This window comes from Eubalaena glacialis, chromosome 18, assembly GCF_028564815.1.
Source record: "Eubalaena glacialis isolate mEubGla1 chromosome 18, mEubGla1.1.hap2.+ XY, whole genome shotgun sequence".
Lineage (NCBI taxonomy): Eukaryota > Metazoa > Chordata > Mammalia > Artiodactyla > Balaenidae > Eubalaena > Eubalaena glacialis.
The window spans coordinates 67,027,102-67,037,190 of record NC_083733.1 but is presented as its reverse complement, the minus strand read 5'-3'; the positions used below and the strand labels follow the sequence as shown (position 1 = coordinate 67,037,190).

The window sequence follows — 10,089 nt, the reverse complement described above, 5'->3', positions numbered from 1 at the left end:
AGAGAGGGAGACAGGCGCACAGCAGTTTCAGGCTTTATTAACAAACGGGTGTTAAAAACCAGATGGGTCTGTCTGCCCCTCTGGGCTCTCACCTTCCCGGGGAGGGGCTGGCTGGGAGGGCAGCACTGTGCCCACCACCCCCCTCCCTCCCCTGGGGCTCTCGAGGCAGATGACCCTCCCCTGCAGAGGCGCCCCTCACCCTCTCTCTGCCTCTGCAGCCTCACCCACTCCAAGCACAGCATCAAGCCCCACCCCATTCCCTGGGGGCCTTGTCCCGGTTTGGGGTGCCCCTGCCTAAGTCCTAACCCTGGTCGGGGTGGGGGGCAGGCTTGCTCGGCCTCCTCTCCTCCTGCCCCACGTCTCTCCCAGGCTCGTAGCACAAACGGCACAGGCTTGGCAGACAGACAGACAGACAGATGGGGAGACTTCTCAGTGCAGACAGAATCTGAGGCAGGGGTTAGATGGGCCGACCTCTCTGAGAAGTTCAAACACTACAGACAGACGTCAGGCTGTGGTGGGGTCTCTTGCCCTCTGCAGGCCTGTTTCTGGGCCCTGGGTGGGCTGGGGATTCACGGAAGGACGGTGTGAAAGTGTCTGCACACAGTAGGTGCTCACTAAGCGCTGGTTTTCCTCCCTCCAGGGTCTGGCGTCATAGTTCCTTGCTGAACTCCCTCACCAGCGTGTAGCCCATGCAGCCCCAGCTCCCCTCGGCCTGGTAGCCACAGCCCTCCAGCATCCCGGCCACGCCCCACGCTGCCACGGCCACCGGGACCACTAGCCGGGCCCGGGGCTCCCCCATACCGCCCGCCCAGGCTCGAGCCCGGGATTCGGCAAAGGCCAGCAGCCGCCTGCCCACGCCTCGGCGGCGGTGCCAGCGAGACACAGAGAGGCGGGTGACCCGGGCCCCGTCTCCAGCGCTGGAGCCTGGGGCCAGGGCCAGGACCCCGCACACGTCCCCCGAGCCCCGCACTGCCACCCAGGGCCCCCCCAGCCCGCCCGGCGGGGGCAGCGAGCCCCACCGGGCCCGCAGGCCCAGCTTCATGGCCGCCACGGCCAGGAACACGGGCAGGAGGAGGGCCAGGGCGAAAGAGGCCAGGACGAAGCGCAGGCCGCTGCTGGCTGCCGCCAGGAGGAGCAGGGCCGGTGGCCGCGTCAGGGCGTGGAGGGCCACACGGTTCTCCGTGTCCTTCACGCCAGCCTGCGGGGAGGAGGAGCAGTCAGCGTTGGGGGGCTCCCGTGGGCAGCAGGAACGGGGCGGGGAGGAGGCAGGCCCTGCCCGGGAGGGATCCGGGGCCGGGGTTGCCGGAGGAGAAAGGAAGGCAGTGAGCTGAGGCCTGTGGCGGAAGGGCCAGGACCACACGGCTGGCACACTGGGCTCTGAATGAGTGAGCTGGTGAATTAGGAACCGGGAGGGCTCCCACTTCAGTGGAGAGGCAGGTGCCGGGCACCAGGGAAGGCTGGATGGAGGAGCTGCCCCAAGCAAGAGAGAAAGCTGGAGGGGTGCCTGGGGGGGTCCTCGAGTGCCAGGCTGAGAGGCCCAAGGGCTCTACTTTGAAAAGCAGGAGGCTGGGGCATAGGGAAGACTGGAAGTGGGCAGGATAGGGAAGGAGTTGGTGTGTGGTCAGCTCCACAGCCCTACAGCGGTGAAAACCCTTTTTGATCCCCAGAGTAGGGAGAAAGAACTAGAGAGAGGAGGGCCCAAGGGCCCTCTTAGGAGCAAAAGACTGCTCGCCGGCGGTCACGGCTGGCTCAGGAAGGTGACTGAAGCCACTCCAAATGCTACCCCTGCCCCCTCCCAGGCTCCGTGGTGTGTCCCCGCCCCACCCCCAGGTTCATTGGTGCCCCCTCATTCTGTCCCCGCCCCCTCCCAGGCTCACTGGTGTCCCGGCCCCCCCCACTGGTACCCTCCCCCAGACTCACTGGTGTCCCCGCCTCCCCAGGCTCATTGGTATCCCCTCATTCTGTCCCCGCCCCCTCCCAGGCTCACTGGTGTCCCCGTCCCCTCCCAAGTTCACTGGTGTCCCGGCCCCCCCTCACTGGTACCCTCCACCCCACCCTCCCAGGCTCACTGGCGCCCCTGCCCGCTCTCACCTTCAGCATCTCCAGCACTAAGGGTTTCTCATCTTCCCTCATCTCCCGCACCGACAGGTGGCTGGGGGCCATGGCAGCCCCCAGGCTCCCGCGCCCCCAAGGGAGCAGGCGTGCACCTGGCGAAAACAAGCCGGTCAGCGTCAGGAGGGCACCTCTCGTCCCCAAAGCGCCCCAGAGCTGCGGATCAAGCAACAGTATGTCCCAGGTCAGGTCCCAAGAGAGGTCCGAGAGAGGACAGGCTTCCCCGTCAACCCATCGACCTTTCTAAAGTCTCTCGGGGTGCCCCCCCGGCCCCCAGTGGTGTCCAGCGATCTACGCCTAAATGCCCGGTGCACGCCAACACCTGCCAACACCGGGCTCCCTTCCAGGTTCCGGGGCGGCCCTGGGGGTGAGCGAAACTACCCCCACAGGCAGGGAATGGACTGCGCGCCCCACCCCCCAGTGCCCAGAGCCTCTCTGCCCCAATCGCCCCCGAACGGCGTCTGTCGCAGGAACAAGGACTTGCAGGCACCTCTGTGGGTCGCTTCGCTTTTGACAAGGTGCGAGGGGAGCAGGGTTGAGAAGGGGGTCGTCGGCGGAAGTGACGTAAGACTCGCGCACTGGGGGGCGGGGCGGTGCCTGCTCTCGGCCTTAGCAACTGTTGCCAAGCTTCTGGCAGGGGGTGGGGGGAGAGTCTGGGCGTGGGCTGGGAATGGACTAGGGCGGGGAGCGGCAACCCTGCAAGGGGAGGAGCAACAGAGAAAGGGGGCCTGTAGGACGCCGGCGGGGGAAGGGGCAGGGGATGGGAGCGGGGGACCCGGCGGGGTGGGGGCGGGGAGCGGTACTTACCGGGCGCGCGCTGAACGCACGTTTGCTTCCCGACGTCCCCTGGTTCCTAAGCAACCTGAGCGCAGGGGGTGGGGGCGGGGCGGCGAACTCAGTGGGTCTATTCTCTTTGGTTCCAGGGCCTTCGCGGGAGGGGCCGCGTCAGCATCTTGAGCCCACTGGCTCCCAAACTGCCCCACCCCAAACCAACCCACCCCGGCTCTCAGTGACATTCGGGATGGGCATTCCCACCCACCCATTTTTCCGTGAGAGGAGGGGTGGGGTGACTTACAGAGAACAAGTGGCAGACCAGGATTCTAGATTCCAACGCCTCCCCCATATAGTGACCGTTGCATCCCTTTTTTTAAAAAGGATAAACAGAGCCCACATAGGAGGAGTGGCTGGCCCCAAGACGCAAAGCAAGTCACCTGCGAACCAGGAAGCAAGAGATGAGACTCCCAAGTTCCCAAGTGGTGGCTATGACCATGACAGTGACCTCCCAAACCACAAATAAAACAAAAGCACAGGAGAGGAGATTCTGGTCTTTATTAGCAAGCCCAGCCTGCAGTTCCCCTCCCCCCAGCTCAGCCCAGCCCAGGCAGTGAGTCGGGGTCTCTGTGTGGGGCTGGAAGGGGAACCAGTGGCTCTACTCAAAACGTGTGCACCAGCTGGACTGCGGGCAGAGTCTGAACAATCTGGATGGAGGGTAGGCCCTGGGGGGTCATGCCCCCGGGTGCAGCTCCCGCAGGGACCACTTGTACCATCTGGGAGGCAGGAGCCGCAGGGACGCCCGCGGGAGCAGAGCCTGGGCCAGGTGGTGGTGGGGCCAGCAGCTGCAGCGCAGCGGCGCCTCCCCCAACGCTGCCACTCTCCAGCAGCTCGGTGGCCGGGGCACTGCGGATAATGAGCAGTTTCTGTCCCGGCGGGCCAGGGGTTGGCGGCTCAGCCAGCCCCGAGGGTAAGGTCTCTACCTCCTGCACACACAGCTGGGTCTGCTCCCCATCAGCCCCGCTCAGCACCAGGACACTCTGCAGCCCCTCCTCCGTCTGCAGCGTCTCAAAGAGCACATCCTGGACGACACCAGTGCTGGCCTCACCGTCACCGGGTTCCCCCGGGCCGGGGTCCGCCAGCAACTCCTCCGCTGCCCCACTCTGAACCACCAGCAGATTAGGCGCCTCAGTGGTGACGGCTCCCCCACTGGAATTGGACAGCTGACCCGTTACAGGCTGGAGCTGGACCGTGGTCACCTCCTGGGCCGGCTGGAGCTGGACCGTGGTCAGTTCCGGGGCTGGCCGAAGGGGTTGGAGCTGGACCCCGCTCACTTCCTGCGGCCCTGCCTCCCCAGCCCCCACATTCTGCAGAACTATGAGGCTCTGCGCTCCCGCGCTGGCCCCGGTGTTGCTCCCTCCCTGCACCCCTAGCCCCCCAGGGCCTGGCAGCCAGACTACTCCAGCCCCCTGCCCAGCTTTCCCCACTGCCCGTGGGCCCTGCCTTGCACCGCTGCCCCCACCACCAGTACTGGAGGAGGGCAGCAAGATGAGCTTGGGGGGGGCGGGGGGAGGCGGGGGTGTGGGGGGCTGGACGCTGCTGGGGATCAATTGGAGGCCCTGGGCAGTCTGCACCAGGAGAAACGTCTGGGAGTTGGGGGCTGCTGGGCTGGGGGGCTGGGCCTGGGCCGTGACCCCTGCCACCTCTAGGGAGAGCGTGGCCTGGAGGTGGGGGAGGACGTGGACATCTTGGGTGGCGGACGGGGCTGGGGCGGCAGCCAGTGGGGCAGGGGGCTGGGGGCCGGCGCCGGGGGCTGCGGGGCCAGAAGCGGCGTTGGCCGGGGCATGCGTCCTCAGGTGCCGCTGCAGGTAGGCGGCCATGACAAAGCTGCGGCCGCAGATGGGGCAGGCGAAGGGGCGCTCGGCCGAGTGGGTGCGCTGGTGCAGCAGCAGGTTGGACGAGTGCGTGAAGGTCTTGGGGCAGAGCGGGCAGCGGAAGGGCCGCTCGCCCGTGTGCACGCGCTGGTGCTGCCGCAGGTTGGAGGTCTGGGCGAAGCTCTTGCCGCACACGCCGCAGGAGTGGGGCCGCTCGCCCGTGTGCACGTGCCGGTGGCGCCGCAGGCACGACGTGTTGCGGAAGGCTTTGCCGCACTCCCCGCAGGCGTAGGGCCGCTCGCCCGAGTGCAGCCGCAGGTGGTACTGGTAGTGGGACGACCACTTGAAGGTAAGGCCGCACTGGCCGCAGGTGAAGGCCCGCAGGCCGGTGTGCACGCGCTGGTGGATGGCCAGCAGCGACGAGCGCTTGAAGGCCTTGCCACACTCGCCGCACTGGTAGGGCCGCTCGCCCGTGTGGTCCCGCAGGTGGTAGCGCAGCCCCGATGAGCCCTTGAAGGCCTTGCCACACTCGCCGCATTTGTAGGGTCGCTCCGCGGAAGCGGGGGCGGGCGCGGGAGCGGGCGGGGCGGGGGCGGGGGCGAGCGGCTCCTGGGGACAGGTGACCTCGGCAGCCTCGGCCTGGGGGGGCGGGCGCCCGGCCGCGGCCTCCTCCACGTGGCACTGCTGGTGCGCCAGGAGGCTGGCCAGCTGCGGGAAGGCGCCGTCACAGCTGCCGCAGCGGAACGCCTGCCCGCCGGCCGCCCCGTGGCTGTGCTGGTGGCGGGAGAGGCCGGCCACCGTCCGGAAGGACTTCCCGCAGGGGAGGCAGGCGAAGCCAGGGGCAGCGGCGGCGGGAGGGGGCTGCGGCAGCGGGGACGGCGGGGACAGGGAGGGCGGCGGGGGAGGGTCGGCCTTCCGCGGCTCCGAGGGCGCGTCCGCGGGCGGGGGCGGCGCCTCCGGCCCGGGGCAGGGCTGGTGCTCCAAGAGCAGCTCCTCGCTGCCGAAGCCTAGCTCGCAGCCGTCGCAGCGGTACACCAGCTCCACCGTGGTCTCGGCCGCGGCCAGAAAGAGCTCGGGCACCACGGGCGGGGGCGCGGGCGGCGGGGGCGCCGGAGGGCTGGGGGGTTGGAGGGGCCGCTGCAGGTAGGCCTCCGAGACCAAGACCTTGCCGCCGGGCTCCCGCGGCGGAGGGGCGGGGGCGGCGCCCGCGGCGGGGGCGGCGGCGCTGCCATGGGTGCGCTGGTGCAGCAGCAGGTTGGACGAGTGCGTGAAGGTCTTGGGGCAGAGCGGGCAGCGGAAGGGCCGCTCGCCCGTGTGCACGCGCTGGTGCTGCCGCAGGTTGGTGCTCTGCGTGAAGCTCTTGCCGCACACACCGCAGGTGTAGGGCCGCTCGCCCGTGTGCACGTGCCGGTGGCGCCGCAGGCTGGACGAGTTCTTGAAGGCCTTGGGGCAGTCCGGGCAGGGGTAGGGCCGCTCGCCCGTGTGCTGGCGCAGGTGGTACTGGTAGTGGGACGACCACTTGAAGGCCAGGCCGCACTGGCCGCAGGTGAAGGCCCGCAGGCCGGTGTGCACGCTGCGGTGGATCTGCAACAGCGACGAGCGCTTGAAGGCCTTGGGGCAGTCGGGGCACTGGTAGGGCCGCTCGCCCGTGTGGCCCCGCTGGTGGTAAAGCAGGGCCGAGGAGCCCTTGAAGGCCTTGGGGCAGTCGGGGCACTTGTAGGGACGCTCGCCCGTGTGCGTGCGCTGGTGGTGCAGGAGCCGGGACGACCAGCGGAAGGACTTGCCGCACTCCCCACACTCATACTGGGCCGTGGGGGCCGGAGCCGCGGGGCCCGGCTTCTCCCCGGCCCCCTCTGCGGTAGAGGCCGGCGCCATGTCCGTGTGGGAGCCGACCATCACACCTGAGGAGGGATTCCGCGTCAGGCGAGGGCGGGCGCTCCCCCCACCTCCGCCCTCACACCGGGTTATCTCAACCCCAAACCCACGGGGTGGCCCTGTGAGAGGCACGGGACACATCCCTTAGGATTACGGCCTCCTGTAGTGCAGGTCAGCTCTGGCCGGAGAGGCTGCCCACGACGGGAGGCTTTGGGTGCTAAAAGGGAAACGGATGGCAAACTGGGAGGAGCTGGTCGCCCCGCCCCCCACCATGCCGGCCATCTCCTCCAGTAGGCTGGACCGCTGGACGTGGCCTTTATGAGGCCAGGTACTGCCTTTCCGGCTATGCTCAGTCCCTCTAAAGACAGGCAGTGTCTTCGAAGAAGGCTGGGGTCTCTAGCACCGCGCTTTGGATCCTCTGGTCCCTCTAAAGACCTCATCCCCATCCTGCCTCAATACCCGCTTCCACTGCCATAGCCCAAACCCTTTCACGACAGACAAAGCCTCTGTGAGCATCCACTCTCCACCACCACCCATCCTGCTCCACCACTCCCTCTTGGGACCGTAACCCAGAATCCCTAGGTTCAGCCATATCTACCACCCATTGATCCTGTGGGCTCTGCATCCTCCGCCCCCTCATCCACACCCTCACTGCCCCCCCTTATCCAGCACAGATGCTGCTGGTGACTGGAAACTGCCTGGCCTCAGCCTCCTTTTGCATTCATGCCCAAGGATCTCAAAGCTCCCTCCCCAACACCCTGCACTGCTCCTGCTGCATTTCTCTGGTCCATTCACCCACCCCACCAGGTGATACTTGCCATGTTTCTTTTCCCCTCAAATCTCTCTCCTATCCCCTCTTGCTCTTAGCAGGTGACCCTGCCATTGATCTTGTCGCTGAGAAAATAAAAGCAACCAGAAGAGAACATTCCCATCTTCCAACAACTACACTGGTGGTTCTCAATGGGGCAATGGAAGCTCCCTCGACCACCACCACCACGCCCTCCACCCCAGCGGACATGTGGCAATGCCTGGAGACTGTTCTGGTTATCTGGCTGTCGACTGGAGGAGCAGGTGCCACTGGCATCTAGTGGGCAGAGGCCAGGGATGCTGCTCAGCGTCCTACGATGCACACTACAGCACCACCCCCAGCCCCCAAACAGCAAGGAACAATCACTTCAAAATGCCAGTGGTGCTGAGGTTGAGAAACCCTGCACTACCCCTTCCCACCTGCCTACTTCTGGGCCTAAAGACTCTGACTTCCCACCTACAGCGATTCTCCTCATCTCCTGGACTGTTCCCATCAGTGTACCCACAAGCCAGGTCTCCCATCTTTATAACTTTTTAAAAAAAAAATTTTTGGCTGCGTTGGGTCTTCATTGCTGCGCGCGGGCTTTCTCTAGTTGTGGCAAGCGGGGGCTACTCTTCGTTGCGGTGCGCGGGCCTCTCATTGCAGTGCCTTCTCTTGTGGAGCACGGGCTCTAGGCGCGTGGGCTTCAGTAGTTGTGGCGTGTGGGCTCAGCAGTTGTGGCTCGCAGGCCCTAGAGCACAGGCTCAGTAGTTGTGGCACCCGGGCTTAGCTGCTGCACGGCATGTGGGATCTTCCTGGACCAGGGCTCGAACCCGTGTCCCCTGCATTGGCAGGCGGATTCTTAACCACTGCGCCACCAGGGAAGCCCTCCCATCTTTAAAAAAACAAAAACCCTTCACCCCACTTCCTCCTCCAGCTGTGGCCTCATTTCTCTCTGTCTCCTTGCAGCAAAGCAACTTAAAAGTGCCATCAATATATGCTCTTTCCCATCTCAAACCCTGTCAATCAGATCCTTCCCCCGCCCCCTCCACTCATGGCCTCCTAGTTGCTAAATCCAGTGGTCTCTGCTCAGTGGTCAATGGACGCCTTATTCTCTCTCTCCTTAAACCAGTCCCCTTGGCTTCTGGGATACCGCGCTCCTCACCTGCCACCCTTCTCAGTTTCGGGTGCTAGTCCTACTTGTGAATGTAGGAGAGTCCAGGGCTCTATCAACCCTCCTATTCTGTATCCACACTCTCCCTGGAAGCCCTCACCCACTCCTGGGACTTCACAATCTATAAATTGGACAATTCTAAAACTGATCTCCACTTGCCACCTGTCCTTTGAAACCTATACCCCTGCTGGACTATGCCATTTGGATGCCTAATAGACACCTCAAACTTAACATGTGCAAAGCCTAACTCCAGTTTTTCCTCCTGCTCTCTCCCCTCTCTGGCCCCCGCAAATATCTCTTTCACTCCCAGTCTGCTCCATCTCCAAAAACACCTTTATTCTTGCTCAGGCCAAAAGTCCCAGGGCATGCTCACCTCCTCTTTTTCTCTCACTCTCTATGACCACTCCGTCAGCCGGTTCCCCTATTCCAGCAGGAGCATCCTTGGAATCTGGCCACTACCCACCAAGTCCCCCATTACCACCTTTTTCTAGGGCACCAACATCTCCCTCCTGGGCAACCGCAACAGCTTTCTGACGGCTCTCCTAGTTTCCACCCTTACTCTTCCTACCCCCAGTCTGTTCCCAACACAGAGACTGAATGGAAACTGCCAACACAGACAGACCATTTCATTCCTCTGTGCTAAAGCCTTCCACTGCTCCCATTTGAGAGCAAAAAATGAATCCCTTACAAGAACCTACAGACTTCCCACGGCCTATGGCTTCCTTCCCTCCCTGACTGTCCTGCTAGGCTCTCCAACCCTCAGAGCACTCTGGTCACAGGGCCGGGTCAGGCATGCCCACTCCCACCTGGGGCCCCACACAGGCCCCTGCCTAGTACCCCTTTCCCTCCAATATCCAGTAAGCTCCCTCCCTCACCTCCAAGTCTTTGCTGAAATGTCATCTTGGGGAATTATTCCCTGACCACCCTACCTAACTCTGCAACCCCTCCCAGCATGCCGCATTCTCTTCCCCTAACTTATTTTTTTTCTCCATAGGGCTTATCACCTTCTAACCTACTTTATAATCAGAGTTTCCCAGCATCAGCACTGTTGAGATTGGAGCTGGACAGGGGGCTGTTTCCTGCATTGCAAGTTGGTTAGCAGTATCCCGGGCCTCGGTCCACTAGATGCTAGTGGCATCTTGTTCACTGTTGCATCCCAGCGCCTAGAATAATATCTGGCACAGAGTGAGTACTCAGTGAACATATCTTGAATGAAAGAAAGCTGGGCATCCCTTTGCACAAACCATAAAGATTCCCTTTAAAAAGATGAGCGTCCCCTTTAAAATGTAAGCAAGTCCTTTTAAGAGCTTATCCCAGGAAGCTGCACTTGTCTTTCAGAAGGCCGGCATGCCTTAAACAGGAGACATCCGTGCTCTGGAAGAGCCGGGACCCATCTTATCTGGTAAAGAGCACCCTCTTCAAAAGGCCGGGCCACACCCTTCCATCAGGCCCAACTTCCCCTTTAAGAGGATCCTGCTTCTGCACAACCATCTCCA

General features: G+C 63.8%; 2 protein-coding genes across 9 annotated transcripts in view; both read right to left on the bottom strand.

The window, feature by feature from the left end:
- Positions 1-21: 21 nt before the first annotated feature.
- Positions 22-2,981, bottom strand: NAT14 (N-acetyltransferase 14 (putative)). Of its 4 annotated transcripts, none has more exons than XM_061173875.1 (3): positions 2,920-2,981; positions 2,092-2,207; positions 22-1,198 (listed from the first exon to the last, which is right to left on the bottom strand). In XM_061173875.1, exons 2-3 carry the CDS (start codon positions 2,161-2,163, stop codon positions 650-652), a joined length of 621 nt encoding a protein of 206 aa, XP_061029858.1. In that variant the 5' UTR covers positions 2,164-2,207; positions 2,920-2,981; the 3' UTR covers positions 22-649. The 4 variants fall into 4 exon arrangements, with proteins under 4 accessions (XP_061029858.1, XP_061029857.1, XP_061029859.1 ...); XM_061173874.1 differs by lacking the exon at positions 2,920-2,981 and adding an exon at positions 2,603-2,722; XM_061173876.1 differs by lacking the exon at positions 2,920-2,981 and adding an exon at positions 2,435-2,514.
- Positions 2,221-10,089, bottom strand: part of ZNF628 (zinc finger protein 628) — a 28,863-nt gene continuing 20,994 nt past the window's right edge. For 2 of the 5 annotated variants that reach the window (XM_061173743.1, XM_061173742.1), the window contains exon 2: positions 3,408-6,658. In XM_061173743.1, the coding sequence (XP_061029726.1) occupies positions 3,546-6,653 (3,108 nt within the window). In that variant the 5' untranslated portion in view covers positions 6,654-6,658 and the 3' untranslated portion in view covers positions 3,408-3,545. Of the gene's footprint in view, positions 2,269-3,187; positions 3,324-3,407; positions 6,659-9,609; positions 9,769-10,089 lie in introns of those variants that run through there. The other 3 variants (XM_061173741.1, XM_061173739.1, XM_061173740.1) reach the window with 3 other exon arrangements.